Source organism: Electrona antarctica (genome assembly GCF_951216825.1).
Source record: "Electrona antarctica genome assembly, chromosome: 10".
Classification (NCBI taxonomy): Eukaryota; Metazoa; Chordata; class Actinopteri; order Myctophiformes; family Myctophidae; genus Electrona; species Electrona antarctica.
In genome coordinates this window covers 31,084,349-31,103,607 of record NC_136791.1, presented here as the reverse complement: position 1 = coordinate 31,103,607, position 19,259 = coordinate 31,084,349, and the positions used below count along the sequence as shown (strand labels likewise).

The following is a 19,259-nucleotide window of genomic DNA, read 5'->3' as shown; positions in this document are numbered from 1 at the left end:
AAGACTATGACTAAAACTAAAATAAAAATGTGCTGCCAAAAACAACACTGCCCTATAGCGTCCCTATTCTGTCGCCAAGATTTGGTGGAGAGTAAAAGCTCATAGTGAGCTTGTAGATCTGCTGTTTTAGTAGAGATGTTTTGTATAGAGGGAAAAAGTCCAGTGGTTCTCAACCAGTGGTCCGGGGACCACCAGTGGTCCTCGGGGGGGGTTCCAGGTGGTCCCCAGCTAAATGATGAAGAGTTGGTAACCAAATGGACCCTTATAGCTCTTTAACTCTTGAGAGCGTAAAATTAGTCCATTTGGATTTACTCTACAATTAGAGAATGTAGAAGAATTGTTATTTTTGTTATTTTGATCGTTTGATCGCCAACAGCATCATGGAATTGTGGACAAAATCAATAACAAAATATTCAAAGTTTTGGGTCTGAGCCAGGCTAAATCTCATCAAATGGTGGTCCGTGGCTCAAATGCCGAATTAATAATGGGCCTTCATATGAAAAGGGTTGAAAACCACTATAGACCCCTGTGGGACACCGCCCAAAAAGTACCACTAACTTAGTTGAGCCTCAGTGTCCTTATCCTGGGGGCACATATATACAAGCTCACAACATGTTGCGTTATGGAACGTTGTGAGCTGGTACGGCTCCGAGACAGGTAGGGCTGTCAGTTGTCCCGATTATGAAATTCTACTTGAATTAAATACGCTCAAATAATTGCGATTAACGTGTTTCATTGGAACATTATGAATAATAATTTACATTTCTATTTGGCTTATTAAACAAAGGTTGCACAGGGCAGATAAGACAGATAAGATAACTTACATGATGTAATAACTTTATACTAGGGTAGGTACCTTCACAAAGACATGCCGTAATCCTGGTCTCTAAACTACCTCCCCCTGGCCAGCCTGATGGAGGGGAAAGGAACTGGTCGGAATAACGTGTTATTCCACGCGCTACTTGGGAAACTCTCCCCTGTCAGGTGAAAAGAAGCAGCTTGGACTCTTCATGCATATAAGGGAGCATGAGGTCAGTCCGCTGCCCCCCCAGGTTGGCAGAGGAAGTGTAGCGCCCAGGATTACATTAGATAATTGACACTGGGTGAAAAAATGGTTTACAAAATTGTGGGATAAAACATGCTCGTGCTCATACCCAGCCAGCCAGCCAGCCAGCCAGCTACCCACACACATCCTCACTTAAGAAAAAGAAAAAAAAAGAAAAAAAAGACAAGATAGCCGATATCCCTGAGCTTGTAGATCTGCTATTTCCACTATTAAAAAAAAATGTATGAACATTTTTCAACATGGAAATGATTATGATGATTATGCAATGTCGGTTATCTCAAAGAATTGTGATTTAGGAGATGATTATGTAATTATTGTGACAGGCCTACTGACAGCACAAGAAGACTGATTTGAAGAAGTTACAAAACGCGAGGCAAGTCCAACAGCACGCTCTCATCGATGTCATTTGTGAGCCTGGATGGAACGGGATTGATCATTAACTAAATCAATACGGGGGACTTCCACCAGGGCAGTTAGGATGCTCCGTGCTCACCGCTCCAGCACAGACATTTAACAGTGGTGGAAAAAGTACTCAAATCTTTCACTTATGTAAAAGTATCAATACTGCAATGTAGAAATACTCTATTACAAGTAAAAGTCTGGAATTTGAATTGTACTTAAGTACAGTACTTAAGTAAATGTACTTCGTTACGTTCCACCACTGGATAATAACTTGCACCACAATCACAGGTTCCGAGCGGCCTTTACCCAGGCGTCATTCAACAAGGCAGTGTCATGTTTGCAAATGTTTGTGGAAAGAAATAATCTATTGTTAGCATTTGTCAGGTGTCACTGTCAGTAATGACATGGAGTATCAAATAAATAATCTCTGATCAAGAAAACTGGCACTGTCCATTTGGTTTCATCTCAAGAGTTACATTATTGTTAAACATCTGCATTACTTCATTTACAAGAAGTACTCTCTCTAGAGAATATAGAAGAACGTAGGAGAATGTAGAAGAATTGAAACCAGGTGTCACTGTCAGTAATCTCATCATGAGAAATTGAGTATCAAATCAAATAATCTCTGATCAAGAAAACTGGCACCAGCACTGTGATGTGAGGAAGTTTTGCAAAAGAAAGACAACAAAGGCACACAGATTGTTTGTTTTGGCCAAATTACTTTAAATGAACAATAATGTTCAATAATATAACCTTCAATATAGTCTTGTTTGCTTATTTGATTTAAATTAAATGAACAACGCCAAGTTCAATAATGTATACTATGACTTAGCCTTGTTTGCTTATTTAATTTACATGGGAATGTTAACATGTATTGCATTTGGGCTAGTCTATTCCCAGGTCAAATAAACAACTGATGAACAAAAACTGTCATCACTGAATGGTATCAGTGGCTTTTTAATAGAGGTTGTTTTGAGTGTTTTTATTTTCTTTTTAAGGATAGGCAGAATACTGTTCTGAATAGAATACTTACTTTCTGTACCAATGCCAATGAGTATTACGAATCATGTTCTGTTGCAAGTAGGATAGGCATTTATAAGCTTCCAGCTTCTGCCTATTCCTTTTGATCATCTTCATGTTTTGTTTTTTTGTAACAGCTTCCTTTCTAGGTCCTCATTCACAAAGGAGAAATACACCGCAGTGTAACGTATGCGTAAACAGATACTAAATATCATCGTATTTCTCTGTCCGATCACGCTGCGATTTGCTCCCGTCTTATTCAGGGAAGCTGGTGTAATCACTTCATTTGTGCGGATCGCAGAGTGTAGCCTTTCCGCATTTTTCCCAAGCGATTCGCCTGGTGTCGCCTGGTTAGAACGCCCATCACACACCATATAAGGCAACAGGAAATATCGAAACACGTCATCATAGCCTGCAACAGCCGCGATGAGCTTGTAGAGCAGTTAATTTTGACAGGCGGGTCTCTGCACGGACAGATCTTCAAGCAAACAGCGCGAGTTATATATGTATATAATTATAAACGAAACTTGCCAACTTGGCAGGCATTACTTCACTCCTTGTTAAATGTCAGAACGTTAATAAGTTAACTGATGTTACAGTTACTTTCACATAATGAGAAAGAAGTTAATTTGTACTGTTCACCACACGACCAAATGCTATATTAAAACTCGGCAATGATAAAAGGCCCTATTGATTAGTCTACTGCGGTGATTGATTCCCTGCAATCCCGTCGGATTTGGAAAGCAAATATATGGACATGCATGATGCATGGACACAGGACATATTTTCTTTCTTTTTTTTTCTTGTGGGATTAATTTGTTTTTGGACTAAAGGCTATAGGCTATTTCATCCGATCCAACTACGTTGTATGTTTCCTCAGCTGCAGGTTAGAGTTGGCTATTCTGTGTGGCGTCCGCATGTGATCAATATACATTATTATAAATTAATACCACGACGCAAATGGAGGCAGATAGGTAGCCTGGTTAATAAACCAGACCGAATCAGCCGTTGGCAAAAAAATGTTTGCCTGCCAGCGGATTAGCGTCTGGCGAGGCTCAGTAGCACGCCTCTTTCCTACAACCGAGAACAGGTCGGGCCAATCGGGACACGGTATGCAATATGGGCGGGCTTTGGTACAGTGACGTTCAATGCTTGAGACCTTTGACTGACAGTAGCTCTGACCAATTGCGTCAAAGAGAAAATGTTTGAACCCGCCCCCCGGGAAATGAAATCTAAGTGGAGCCAGCCCAGACTAATATACCGCGACAGTGTTGTGTGATATTAGTCTGGCTTATTAGCCAGGCTAGCAGATAGGTGCTTGCAGCAAAGGCATTTAGGCCTACGTGAAACTTTAATTGGCTGAGTCTTTGTCAACATGCTGATCAGCGAGTTACAGTGGCAATAATAATCATCAACAGCCTTTCTTGTCTGTCTGTCCGTCATGTTTGTGAACAAGCGCGAGTGGAGGTGAGCTGGCTTAAAACTATGATATGACTGGCCGACTTTCAAACACGCTGATGCCATTCATTCAAGGCTAATGTGGTCTTCTATTTTTTATATAGGGCTAATTCCCCCCCCCCACACACACACATACCGACAGTCAGACTGACTCAAAGGAGCTCCGTAACAAAACAATTTCAATAGGCCTACTGCAGGCATTACTACACTAAACAACGTTGGATTCGTACAGTGCAGAATGCAGCTAAGTGTATGTTCTTATTGTAATTGTAAGTTTGTTTTTTAACATGCAGCGCGAGCCGATCTACAAGCTCACAACGCGTTGCACTGCGAGTAGAAAGCTGTCAAGTGAGCAGCGCAATCGCGCATGCTAGAAATATCCTAATAAATAAATAAAAAGGTGTCGGGCTTGCAGGGGCAGTTTCTGTATGGGACTCTACGCTAACCTGCTTCTAGAATGCATGCATATAGGCATACAAGTGATACTTGGCTTTTATATAAGCTATCTTTTTTGTATGTGCTGACCAATGTTTTGGACACATGCGGCCTACATATTTTATCTGAGATTTGGGGACTTTTAATTGATTCAGCATGAAGACTAAAGCCTTCTGAATAAATCTACGCAAGCAGTACACGACCCTCTGAGCTGGCGCAGCTTTTAGCGGAGTTTCCGATCAAACAACGTCACCGTCAAGTTCACGTTCAAGTTCATGAATTCCCACGTAATGTGGGAATCCACGTAAATGCCTGTCCGCTCACGCCCTGCTCACGTAACGTCACTTTATGAGCGTAAACCCCGTTGTGAATGAGGACCGTCTGTAAATATTGTATTTGACTGAAGGATGATCAAATAAACTAAACTAAACTAAACTAAAAGTACTGATCAGTTAGAAATTGAAAGTCAAGTTATTGCAGAACAAGTGGAGTTCGTTGCACTGACCTATGGTCAGCTTCAGGTAATCGGAATTGATAGCCGAAGTGAAAAATGTTAAATGGTTGAATCAGCTATTACCAAGTAGGGGTTGCAACGGTTATTAAAACTAAATTGATTGTATTGATAATAAAACATAATTGATTTTACAAAAATAATCAACATGATTTTCCTTTGCAAAAGTACCGACAATAACAGATCTACACCTAACTAACTGCTATTTTCTGTATTTCTGTGCGGCTCTATTGTGCAACAAACGGTTTAGGAGATTCATTAGACTAATTGATTAGCAATAATAAAAATCTACTTTAATTCTTTCACCTCGACTCGTTTACCGGTTATGTATTAGACATTTAATTGAATTTAAAATAGCAATCGATAAAACAATTAGTAAGAACATAAGTAGTAGTTGCGGCCCTGTGACCAAGGCAGTGCATTTACTGGCAAAAGCTGGTGTAATTATTTTATTCTTCTTTTAATTTTTTTACATTTTATTGACACATTAAATAAGAATCTGTGTACATGGTATGCTCTGCAAAAAGGTGTATTTATTTATTATTTTTTCCATGTATATATTTTAAACGTAATGGACCCTCGCTGGTCACATTTTGTTACATGTACACTATCAGACTTAAATAAACACAGCATTTTACTGTAGAGTTGTCTAAATAATATGAGCGCTTTCTCACGTAGGGGTGCCTCCTGTGCTCAGCTCAGTAGCCTGCATGCCATATTACGTCAACCTTGGCTGGCTGGCAGTCATGATGATAATATCTGTCGAAAGGGAGGGAACACCCTTCTCCCTGTAGGAGGACTGACGCAGCATAAACAAGCCTTTCAAAAAAGTAAGTGCAACTCTTGCTTACTTAGTTTCATTGGGCATTAGTTTACATTATGCCCGATGACGGAAACAATGAGTTTGATGTCATCTTTTCACAACATCAACATTTCCTGGAGGAACACACAGAATACTTGCAGTGGGTTTTTTTGGGGTTTTATTTTTTTGCCACACTTCATGATCTCCTCACATCAGAACAATGGATTTAGGTTTTATTTTCTCCTTAAAGGCCTTATTCATACTCCAGTTTTAGGTGATAAGGTGACCACCAAAAACTACAACATGATGTCACACTGCGGTGGTAAGCGCGTCACTGCTTATGTTACGTTTTTACTAACCACCGTTTCGGGGGTTACCGTATCACCTACAACTGGAGTATGAATAGGCCTCAAGTCTCTCCTGCTGTCTCAGAGAAACGCAGCAGTGTGCACTCAGGGACCTTTACTGTCTCCTGTAGCTCCATAGTGTTGTGCTGCCTGATGCCTCTGGTACAAGAAGACACTTCCCAGAGAGTTACCGTACGCAAAATTAAGTCCTAGTTACACACACTGGCACTGTTTGATCCAGAGTCTTCAGCCAACAGCATTGTATTATCCTCATGATCAGCTCCCAAGCTGCTTCTTCTGGGAGTCAGCCCAACAGCACATCAGGCAGAAAAATGCACAAATGCTGCTGAGTGACATCCCCCCCCCCCGTCCACCAGCTCCAGTTGATACGAAGACAATTCTTAATAAAAGAAAGAATCTGAGCCATGCACTTTGCTCACAGATAGGGCTCATTATAATAAGATCTGTATTTAACCCATTTAGACCTGAGGACGATTCTATAAATGTCTTCTGAATCCTGACAGTTTTCTGAAAAACCCTATGTCAGTCGTTCTCAAACATTTTCATGTCAAGGACTCTCAAAAATATATGTAATTGGCTGCCGACCACCATCTGAAAATATGTGAAACACGTGAAAGAATATATTAAAAGATTTGTGCCACATTTTCAAGATTTTTCAAAAATAGCAGATCTACAAAAATAGCAGATCTACAAGCTCGCTATGAGCTTGTAGATCTGCTATTTTTCAATAGCTAAAGCATAACACAACGCTTAAAACACCAAAAGGGGTTCCCGCACAAAATGGGTTAAACAGCTGAAGGCTGGTCACAGTCAGGGCAGGGCAGGGCAGGACAGGACAGGGGCAAGAAGCCTCTGTCTGTTACCATGCTGTGGCAGAGAGAGGGGTTCTGACAGATGGGGATCCAGGGGCAGAGTGCTAGTACTCTCCAGTCCCTCCGCCTCTTCAGATAAACACCTCATTAGTCTTTTGGCGCAGTCTGGCCCGGCCAAACACAGCATTTACATGACACAGTGAAGCCAGTTCCACCGGCTGACCATTTCTCTGGTAGTATACTATAGGCAGCAGCACAAGGCACGTGCTACTGTAGTGTACATAGCCCCATCAGTGTTTTTGTCTTATTTCCGTTCACACCAATAAGCCTCTTTGACTTTTACTGCAGTTAAGCCTGTTCTTTTCTTCCTCTGAAAAGGACCCCAGCTTCAGAGCTGGAGAGAGAGGGCATGTGGGTTATCTTGACAGCTGTGGCTGCCAGACCTCCCCAACTCAACGAGGGAGGGCTGATAAAACACACTGCCGAGGCCAGATTTACATTCGTCATGCTCAAGCCAACACAAATAGTAGGTTTGTTATTTCCACTGATAATGGCCCTCCATTTCCTGCATTCATTACAGAGCATGAATAAAGGGAATTCCATTCCATTGTTTGATCATTTTTAGCCTATATGCCGGTGTCTGGAAGACACTGTCCCTGCAGTTTAATTTCCCCACGCTCGTCTCTCTCTCGGCGACACACAGCGGGTTTTATTCCCCCTCAGATTTTAACCAATCGAGTTGACAAAAGCCTGCGGAGGTGGAAGTCCTGTGCCTCGGGGAGGTGTTGCGCATTGTGCCAACTCGTAATGAGCTGCACACCTCCAGCACCTAACAAGAGCAGCTCTCACCTACAATATTGGCATGCAGAGAACAGGGCACAGCAGTATCTAATGCAAGCCTCCAGCAGAACTTCATTCCCTGCATACAAAAGTTAACATTATAGCAGCAGCAGCACGATTAAGACCGCCTCTTGGGCTATTCACCTAGTGCTGCTGCTGATGTGTAAAAATGCACTCCTCCAAGCACATGTGACTTTTCAAACATTTACATTTACAGTTCCATGCTGTTCCAGATTGATTGAGTTTAAGCCTGAACTTGAGCATGCTAAGACGTGATCTCACAGTCCGACGCAGCTGGGTTGTTTTAGTATATTTATTATGAGGAACTACAGTATGTGTGGGTTACGTTCATTATATGTTCTGCTTTGTGGGGTGACCACCATGCCATGTTGTGTGTTGTTTTGTTTTGTCGATTTATGTGTTTGCCTTGTTTGTTTTACCTTTGAAACTTGATTTAAGATATGCGGTTTGTAACTGTCAAACCGCCACTTCCCTGCTAGTGTAGGATTATACAATTTCTTACTAGCACACTAATCTGCATATTGTTGTGTGTACCTACTATTCTCTTGTATTATAGTGATTATATGGCATCTATATGTAGACATATTATTTTCTTTTGGTATGTCCTGTTTGGGTGTCATTCACATATACTGTAAGTACATCACTATTTGATATAATGTATACCCTGAAATCTTGAATAAACAAAACAAAAAATGCGGCTCTCACTGACATGTTAAGATTATTATGAGACATACCTATCCAAACAAAGGCAAATCTAAACTAAACTGTCAAAACGGCTTGGGTTAAAAGAGTGCAACTGAGAAAACTGAGAAATGATAATCCCAGGGCTTTAAATGATGATCTCGAACAGGAGGCTTTTCTCCAACAGAGGATGAAACAAATGGCAGAGGTCATGGCGCGCTGATCATCGTGGCACTGAAGTACTCTAGCCAATTTAGTCTCAGCACAGGTCATACATACCAAGTACATAAGAGTAGATCACCATCGGTTTGTCTGTGTCTGAAGCGAACCAACACAGTCAAACTCGGAAGAGTGTACAAATGGAACCAAATGGAACTGTAAGTGACAAGAGTGGTGGATTGGTTCCATTTGTACACTATTCAATGATTTTACTGTTAATATTTTAAGTGCTTGTGCTTTCTCAGCAAACGTTTGTGGACAGAGAAAACAAGAATGTCCGAGTCAGTAAGATTTCGTGGCTGAAAACATTCTGTCCTCACCGAAGAAAATATATGACACTGGCAACGGCAGCACACAGCACAAGTTCTGCTCAATACAAACTCTGAGGTCATTAACATTTCAGCAGTCGATTCAACACAACACACCACGGCGAAACGAGCCACTCTTCAAAAGGAACTTCCCAGAGGGCTCAAACGAAGTATATAGTATTACTGAAATACATCCCTGCTATCAAAAGGGAAGTGTGCTACGCATGTTTGTCTGAAGGTTTTATGACCTGGCATTACGTCTAGGGTCAGGTAAGCCCTAACCGTTAGTTCAGCAGTGAGAAAGGAAGGCTCCAGGGTCAGGTAAGTCCTAACCGTTAGTTCAGCAGTGAGAAAGGAAGGCTCCAGTCTGTTGGCCCAGAGCCAAAAGATGTACTTTCTGTCTTATAGCCGCCAACTAATCACTTACAATCTTCACTCTTGAATAGGAAAGGCACAACAAGGTTTAAAAGAAATAATGCTGTAATGATTGCCGTCATTTCAAGCATTGGTGATTTATTTGAAGTTGTTGTAGTTTGTTTATATTCCTTATCCTTTCAAATAAAAGTCACACTGTATCCAGTGATCAGAGCTGGCAGCCTAGCTGGCACAATGCCTATTCAGAGATATTTATATTCATGTTTTCAAACTTCATCTCACCTTAGTCTACCTTGAGTATTGAAATGCAAAAATGTGGCTATAAGCATATTACAATAAAAAAGAAATGTAACAGCTGTGTGTGATGGATATAATAGGAATGTGGGGGCCATTACAGTGTAGCTACATCAGTATGAGCTACACGGACTTCCATCTCACAAACTAACTATAGAAAGTAAGCCTGAAGAACTACTTAGGCAAAATAACAAAAATAATGATATAATAAAACCATATTGTGGCATAATGAATGTACTTGTATGTTTAACAAAGGTATCATGGTAGAGGCATGCAGTCAGAAAAGAATTACACCCCCCCCAGCCTAGCTCACACGCTGCACAATAATCCCACAGTGAATTAGCTCTTTGTCAGAGTCACCTCAATATCAGTGACTCGTGCTTTGGCAGGGGTTGCCTTGACAATACAGCATGGCCGGCTTTAAAGAGAGGAAATGCATCTTACGCACGCACGCATGCACGCACGCACGCACGCACGCACGCACGCACGCACGCACGCACGCACGCACGCACACAATGTGTGTATATATTTTCTCTTTTTTCAAAGTTTTTTTTCTTCTTCTTTTCTTTTTAACAAACTAATTATCTAATGTAATCCTGGGCCCTACACTCCTGTTCATGTTTCCTTCAATGCATGAGGAGTCCAAGCCGCTTCTTTTTACGTGACAGGGGGGAGTTTCTCCGGGTGGACGTAGCGCGTGGAAGGAACACGTTATTCCAACCAGTTCCTTTCCCCTCCATCAGGCGCCCAGCTGGGGCGGTTTAGAGACCAGGCCTACTGCATGTTTTTTGTGAGGGTAACATACCCTAGGGGACACGGGGAGAACATGCAAACTCCAGACAGAAAGGCCCTTTCGCCAACCCCGCCTCGGGTATGGGCACTGATGACGTGGAGGAGAGGACACGCCCCCAGCGCCCACAGCCGGAATCGAACCCAGGACCTTCTAGCTGTGAGGCGACAGCGCTACCGACTGTGCCACGTCACAGTGCCCGTTCTTCTTTTTCTTCTGTTTTTCAAATGTAAGGTGCAATATAAATAAAATGTAGGCTATACAAACAAATTTTCCCCCTGAATTACTTGGATCATGACACAACTCCACATATTGGACCCGCCCATTTCTGCCTGACTTGGCTATTTTACATTTTCCTCAAAACATACTTTTTGTTACTACTTTGTCACCATTTAATAGCGATTTATTTTTGTATTATATACTATAATCCTACTAGACCCCAGGAAATTACTTTTGTGGCCAGATGTAATTTCCTGGGGTCTAGTAGGACTATATAGTAAATAATTTAAAAGAAATCACTATAACATTTTGTAAAAAAAATACATATTTAGCCCATTGTTCGAATGCCCCCGCCCCCGTCAAAAATAGCTAAAATCGCGAAAGGATGCAGCAAATAAAAAACAAATAACAATTATCTTTTACTTTCTCTAATAACAACCTAAAACATGAACCTTGGTTGAAAAAAACTAATCTGATGTTATTATATCCAAGTGTGGTACAGGTGAAAGATTTCATAAATCCATCCCAATCCCACCACAGCTCAGCGCATGCGTGGTGGGTTTAAGGCTAGATTGCCCACTACGGCTGCCCATTCGTGAGAAAACACCATGGAGAGTTATGTGACAATATGTCTAGTAAAAATCAGACCCGTCTGAAGTGAGTGGTGCTGTACTGTACTGTACTGTACTGTACTGTACTGTACTGTACTGTACTGTACTGTACTGTACTGTACTGTACTGTACTGTACTGTACTGTACTGTACTGTACAAGCTCTCCTCCCTGGGCTCTGTGTCTGTGTTATGCTGCACAACAGTGACCCTTGGTGGTGACAATATGCTATTTCTGTGCTCAGACACAGGGACACAGGGACACACACACATAGCTGTCTATAAGAGTGGTTGCACCACTCAAAAACAAAGCGATCAAAATAAGCGATTTACCGCTAAGCCCACCGTGCACACTCTGAGCTGCGGTGGGCTCGGGATGGATTTATGTAAGTTATCGCCTTATCGGATATAATAACAGATCCAACGCACCCTGGCGGAGATCTGCCAGGGGCCCCACAGCCCTGGGTATCCAACGCACCCTGGTGGAGATCTGCCAGGGGCCCAAAAGCCCTGGGTATCCAACCATCCTGGCAGAGATCTGCCAGGGGCCCCACAGCCCTGGGTATCCAACGCATCCTGGCGGAGATCTGCCAGGGGCCCCACAGCCCTGGGTATCCAACCCATCCTGGCGGAGATCTGCCAGGGGCCCCACAGACCTGGGTATCCAACCCATCCTGGCGGAGATCTGCCAGGGGCCCCACAGACATGGGTATTCAACGCATCCTGGCAGAGATCTGTGCTCCGACGTGGGCACTTTTGAAGTTATATATTAATCAAACAACTTAAATGTAGTACTTTTGCTTAACATTTTACCTACAAAATTTCCTCACAAAAATTCTATCCTAACCCGATACCACGCAGAAGGGATCATTCTCTGCAGGCTACAGTATAGACCCGATAATGTCACTCCAAAATATGATAATTCTCTGCATATGGCTTCTGACTGAGTTCCTTGACAGGTTTGCCTATAGTATTGTGGCTCTGGAATGGCTTCTAATAGCCCCCCCCATGCAATACACATCCATCTGCCATCTGCACAACCTAAGCCTTTACAGAATCCAAGAATAACCTAACAATTGTCATTGCTAATCATCTTCCACAATTGGCATCCTAAAATTAAAACACTTGGCTTTAAATCAGTCCTAAAAGCCGCCTACCAGACATATAGTATAAAGAGATAAATGTACTGATGTGGAAGTATTCCGGGGACATTGCAGTCAAAGCACTCTGGGCACTGGCCGGGCACACTTTATGCCTGGCATCATGATTAACTTGGGAAACCTGGCAGGATGGCACAGCTGACTATATTGACATATCCTCTCGTCTGTGGGAAGCCTGAAAGAACCTCTTCAAAATAGAATCAATCCTAGCTGGGATACAAAACTTGGCCCACAATTCCCTATTATATTCCCTTAACTTTGCTCTATAGTCTACACAATTTGCACTTCAGAGTCAGACTATCAAAGTTTTCAATGATGAAACGTTTGAATAACAAACTCAATACAATCCCCATACAAATTTCGTCTAGTTCACATCGCTCAAGGTACACACACATTTTCTAATCGACCATATTAAACAGAATCACAATCGTATCTCTTGACCTGGCAACTCTATCCTAAAAAATCCACAATGTTATATGGCTTCAAGTATGAATGCCAAAATCCATATAATTCAACCCTGAGTGGAAAAAACATGAAGATGGGTTACTATGTAGCAGACAGTCACCATAACTGCATGGATACATGTACTGAAAGGGACATTTCATTTCAGAAACTGCAGTCACTCAATGTGACTCAACTAGTATTTGTAGTAGATAACAGTAGCACAATTTGACATTTGCACCCTATCGCCAGAAAGATTATGTAGTCTGTGTGTTTGACTAGGGTTTGACATGATTACAGAATTCCTACAATGACCATAATGCTTTGGTGGACTGCTCCTCTTTGTGGAGAGGGGGGAGGCTGTCTTACTGAGACAACATGTAGTCCAGGAAGGAAAGGGAAAGTGAGACCAGTGCCTGTGACATCACAGGCACTTTGAAATACTAACATATCTAAAAAGTAACACATATCACGCACAAAAAAAAGTGTTTATTGTGTCCTAAACATCATTCAAATAAGATCTGGTTGGGGTGAAGTGGCCCTTTAACATCAAACATCATAGGTCTTGTCTACTGAAAGCTTAACATATTTCATCTGAGCTTGAACGGCGAGCTGGAAACAATTTTTCTCTAAAACTACTAAAGTTGTGGATGATTTGGAATGATTAAATGTAGGAGTTTGTAGAAATATAAGGATTTCCGATTGACAGACTGAAGCATGAACTTGGCCTAAATCCATTAATTATCCAACTCATAGTGTGTGTTTAGACCAGTGCACTGACTGACTGCATTACCATAAGTAAACTCAGTTACGGAGGAAAGGACAAGAGCAGGAGCAAGATGACTGGATAAACTGACAGAAGAACAACATCATTCCAACAATACCCAAATGCTATCAGACTGGGGCATTATGGCAAGACATTCCATTGCTTGACCACAACAGGCTCATACTAAGCAGCCCCGACAGTTCACAAACTTGTCTGTTTGTCTGTGACTGTGTTGGCAAATTTGACCGCTTAAGCAATTCAACTATGCACACCTCTAGGTTGCCTTGTAAGCTACTTGAAAAACAAAACACGGTCATGATCTTGTGACAACATATTTATGCACCCAGCCAATAATCCATCCTGACACACATGGGCTAAACTACAGGAGAATAATGTATACAGTAGGACTTAGAATGGCTCTAAAATAGAGAAATCACAGCCTTCAAGTATGAAATCTCAGCAACGCTTGATGTTAGAATTAAGGGTAAAGCCAGGTGTTAGGAGGATGAGTAAACCAATTTGCGATCAAACTCAAAACCATACAGCTATAACGAAATAAAATGAAACAATATGGCAAATGATGGTGTGCTGGTTGTTTTCCACACTGATCTGGCAGATGATTATTCAAATACAGTAAATCAAGCCTTATGTTTCATATCAGTGTTTCTGTTTGGTCTACACTAATTAATTGGCTTCCTACTATTCTGTCAGATTCATTATTTTGATAAATAATGATGGGACACTTTGCTACATTGTGGCATAGTGTCCAAAGCGCTAGTTTACATTCATCCATTCACAATAACGGCAGAGTTAACCAATGCAAGGCACCAACCTACTCATCAGTTGGAGGTTTGGTGTCTTGCTCAAGGACACTTACAGTATAAGCCAGTGGGAGCCAGCGACCAAACCGGGAACCTTCAGATTCCCAAGCGGTTGCTCTACAGCTCCTGATGCACTGCCACCCACCGGAGGCATAATGAATACATTATTCAGTAAAAAAAAGAATCATTGCAGATCAATCCACAATATATTGTTATATCCCCATATGTCGCTGTGGTCTGATTGATCATGGAATGTATTGTACAGTGCATCAATCAATACAAGGAACAATGTAACAACATACTGTACTCTATATTGAAAACACATTTTCATTCTCATCTCAGACTCTCCTCTGCTACATATTGGATAGTGTGACTGAAGATCTTATGTCAAAAAGTAAATAAAACCAGAAATACTACAAGCTTCACTCATCATGTCATACCAATTAATACAAATTGGATTTTAAATGATTCTGCAGGGATTCTGTATACTGTATGGCTACCATGGCAACAGCAGCACAGGCAGCCAAGTTCAAAGCCGACAAGCAAAATGAGTATTACAATTTTGTTTCATTAAAGATGAAACAATCTAATAACTTATTTCCCAAACAAATACCAGCCATTAAATGGTGTTGCAATCAAAATAGTAAAGACTTTTATGTAAATAAAACATCCTTCTATTTTCTAATCTAATGGTGCACTGCACATTGAAGGCAGACTTGAGGTTTGCAAACATCAGTAATTCTTTGCAAAACATCATGCAGCACAGTAATGTTTTATTGACAGTGGCCTGCACCTTGTGTTAAAGTATGGAGAGATTTGTATTTAATTGAAACCGAATTTCTATAGATGAGATGTGCAAATTATCTGAACGTACCTTCATCTCTCAATGAGTCCTCTGGGTGACCAGCGTAACAAATCTGAAAATAGAGATTCAGCCAAACGTTAGAAGAGAAAAGATGCTTAGTTCTCAAAGTGGAGTCCAGGGACCCCCAGGGTTCCTTGAAGGGGTTCTAAATGGACCCTTACGGGTCTGTAACACTATAAGAGTATACAAATGGAACCAATATGGAACCAATATGGACCCTCTTCGGTCGATTTGATGCCATTTGCATACTCTCAGAGTTATGTTGGTCATTGAAATTAAAAAGTTGGAAAACCACTGTGATAGAGCAATCATTTGGTGTTTCTGCACAAACTTGGGAGTCAGAGGAGCTACTGTTATGATGACATCACTTCTACAACAGTGCTCAGTGCATGCCATGGAAAACACAGGCAGTGAGTAGACCTGCAGCTGCCTGCTGGCTGCTACACATTGTTAACAACTCATCAATCCAAATCAACTAACACATTATACGGTGGCATAACTTTCCATTTGATGCATTTAAGCACACAATGGGGTGTAATATATCTACATTGGTTAACTTGAACAGGTTGATGTATATATATATACACATAGTCATACACATATATAAACATATACACACACACACACACACACACACACACACACACACACCACATGGGCCTGTATACACATGTAATACACTCATACAAATATCCATGTTTCAGTAAAGCATGAACCTGATCATTGGTTTAAAGCTGTTTATGTAATGCCCTGTGTAGTCAGGGGGGGGGGGGGGGGGGGGGGGGGTCAGCCTGGGGCGAGTAAAGAGAAAAGTAACTCATCAATATCCAACTAACCAGTAACCACCCATTTGTAATAAATAAATGCACTGACATTTTCACAGAAAGGGCTGCCTGAATGAATCCCATTCGAGTTAAGGTGACAGATGATAAAAGTAGCTCACAGATCGTGCACTGCCACTATAGGAGGCTAGAATCTTTAGTGGTCGTTTAACGGTTTGACTAGTGTAGTGTAGCCTACAACAAATACCGTAGTGTGGCAAAATAAATAAATAGCAGTTGAACATGTAACAAATAGCCTGTAACTTTGAGTCAAATGCAACCAAATGTAGACTCTCGGAGTTAAATGTTTGAACACTGGGGGCTTTTTTACTGTGTCCAGCACTGTCTGCACTGCACTGAATGTACGCTATACAGCGGAGGATGACGCCATTTATGGGGCTGCTGACAGTCTGCCTACAACAAGAAGCACTACTTCAATGGATCACAACACAACGCAACATTGTGTGGCAAACGAAAGCCGAGCATCAAACAATCGCACACATTCACCTGCCCTCGTTCTGGTTATCATTTTGTCTCCCGGTCCGGAGATGATGATGTTATTACTATTATTATTTTAGGAAAACTGGTCGAGGAGGGAGCGCTCACTTCCCCCTCATCGCACTGTTCTGTTCTCCGCAGAGTAGAGAGAGAGAGAGAGACTCCCAACAGCAAAAACACAAGCCCAGAACATTGATCTAAAAACACAACGCGACCATGATGTGAACGCAAGTTGAAAAAGTAACCGTGCACTTTCGAATGGAAGTCGCCTTTCTTTCTCTTGCAGAGACGACTGTTTGTTTATCTGACGGGGCTCGGTCAGTGTTGTTGTTTTTTGCTGACTATATCCATTGAGAAACATCAGGGTTTCTCTGACAAAGAGAGAACAAATCGACGGAGCGGTTCGCAACAAGGTCACCATGATGCCAGTGGAGAGAGACCTGTAACGCGACGATATTAATGTACCGCAAATTATACACACGAAACCCCACTGGGGATTAGAATGGTGACAAACGGGAATTCGCGGTCAATGTTATTTTTATGTCTATAAAGGTTGACGAATGGGTCGCGGGGGCTACAATGTCATCCGCCCTACTAGTACAGAGACCACCAACCAACCAAAGCTGGCTCAACAATGAAAACATAATAGTCCGTGTTCTCACTATCGCCCCGTGTGTGTCCGATATATGTTAAACTGGAAACGATCCGCTATTACAACGTTATTACTGCCCGGCTGCAACTATAAAATGCCAGGCATTTGCTCGATCGTTTACTATTTGTGACAACGGCGACGATCCAAGCCAACCGTGATTAAAAATAATGTTGGATTATAGATATAGGGATCCGTCCATCCGTCACGCAAGAAGACTGACTATACCGTGAATCTCTGAGAATGTCAAATATAATCATGTGTTTGGTGTAGCAGCGCGACAGAGGACAAATATACCACACCATCATCATCATCAGCAAAGCAACACAACAGTTTTTGGACCAGACGGTTGAGTTCACTGGTACAATGTAAGTTACACAGTAGAGTAGACTAGAGTGGACAGCAGGCGTTAAAGCGACGGGACAAAAAAAAGCCTGTGGAAATAATAATGAATTCACTTTCTCAAACTATACCACCGCCGTGCACTATTTTAGATCAAATATACATCTGATCTGGTATGGCGGATGCGATGTTGGGCTTCATCAACACAGCTCCACGAAGGTGTCGAGTAATATTGTGACTTTTTAATGCCTATTATGGAGCACTACGCTACGACAGACAGACAGCCTTCTATTCTATTCTATTCGACGACACCTCGCAGAGAATTCCTCCGCTCAACAACACACACAACACAACACTACGTTACCCGGACAGACGAGGAGCCATTCCACCCCTCAACGACGATCGAAGGCTCTATTCGTCTGTCTGTAACTTTAGTTACCATCTTTTCATTATATTACTGGGTGTTTTTTCTCCCCCCCCGTGTTCTTGGATGCTGGATTGTAAAGGCGTTTAATAGTGACCTACTAGGTTACTACCTATATACCGAATTCATTCATTCATTCATCTATTCTAAAATGCATTGTGTGATTCGGTCCCTGGATGTAGTTAACGATAACTTAGCAGTAACCTAAACCTGGAGGTTTGGTATCGGTGGGTAACAGCCATCACCAAAGCTGCTGAAATATCCGAAATAACATTTTTGTGTCCGCCTCCGAAATATATGAAAGCTGTTTCTCTTACCGATGCTGTCAAGTGGAGAAACACGTCCGTTCTTCGATGAAAGTGTATTAGTAATCCATAGGATCATTTAGGTGTATAATCTGACCAGGGGTTTACAAAAAAAATTAATTAAACGTCGTCCGTTCCGTTGATGTTGTGTTGTGTGTGTATGACTGTGTGTAGATCTATCGGGTAAAGTGGTTGTTGCAGATCGTCGAGTCCGCTGCTGTGCTGCTGCTAGTTCTTTCTCTGATCTCTCCTCCTCCCCTCCCCTCTCTGGAAATTAATGACTGACGCCTCGGTTTCGTATGTCGTCGCACGCCGGTGTCGAGCGCCCGAAAATGGCCGATCTGCAAGCCCACCTCCTGAAGATTCGGCTCGCGGCTGCGAGCTTGTAGATCGGGTGTGTGTTGGGTCGCGCGACTCACCGTTGTACGACGGAGTGTAAATTAGGCATAACCACCAGATACACAACAAAGCCCCGCCTCGGCACTCAACGAGACCCTCCCATTGGACACTGCGACGGGGTGAACACGTTAGCTGGAATATGATTGGTTGATCCGAGAGAAAAATACGAAAAGACAAACGGCAGGGCGAAATCCTATTGGACGGTAAACACCACAGAGGGTCAATACGACTACAATTCCTCAACCAGTGTTGCCATGTCCGATTATTATAAGCTACTTTGGGGTAATTTGTTTGTAAATGTTGGTAGTTTTTGGACCAAGAAGTTTTCGTGACCAAGAAGTCACGAAGTGACTTTGGTCACTTATTGTTTTTGTGTTATTTTTCTTCTTCTCCTCCTTCTCCTTCTTCTCCTCCTTCCGCCAAAAATAGCTGTTCTGGCTGAACCGTGCGTTTTCGCGAAACTGGTCAACATGGTAGAGGGCCATGCCAAACGGTGACTATGCGAAGCCCAGAGTAATGTAGTAAGAGAGTGGTGACAC

General features: G+C 42.1%; 1 protein-coding gene across 3 annotated transcripts in view; it reads right to left on the bottom strand.

Annotated features, from left to right (window-relative positions):
• arid4b (AT-rich interaction domain 4B) overlaps positions 1 to 18,528 on the bottom strand; it is a 68,492-nt gene extending 49,964 nt beyond the window's left edge. For all 3 annotated transcript variants that reach the window (XM_079511602.1, XM_079511603.1, XM_079511604.1), the window contains exons 1-2: positions 18,334 to 18,528; positions 15,292 to 15,334 (exon numbers count right to left, since the gene is read on the bottom strand). In XM_079511602.1, the coding sequence (XP_079367728.1) occupies positions 15,292 to 15,297 (6 nt within the window). In that variant the 5' untranslated portion in view covers positions 15,298 to 15,334; positions 18,334 to 18,528. The remainder of the gene's footprint in view (positions 1 to 15,291; positions 15,335 to 18,333) is intronic.
• Positions 18,529 to 19,259: the final 731 nt, after the last annotated feature.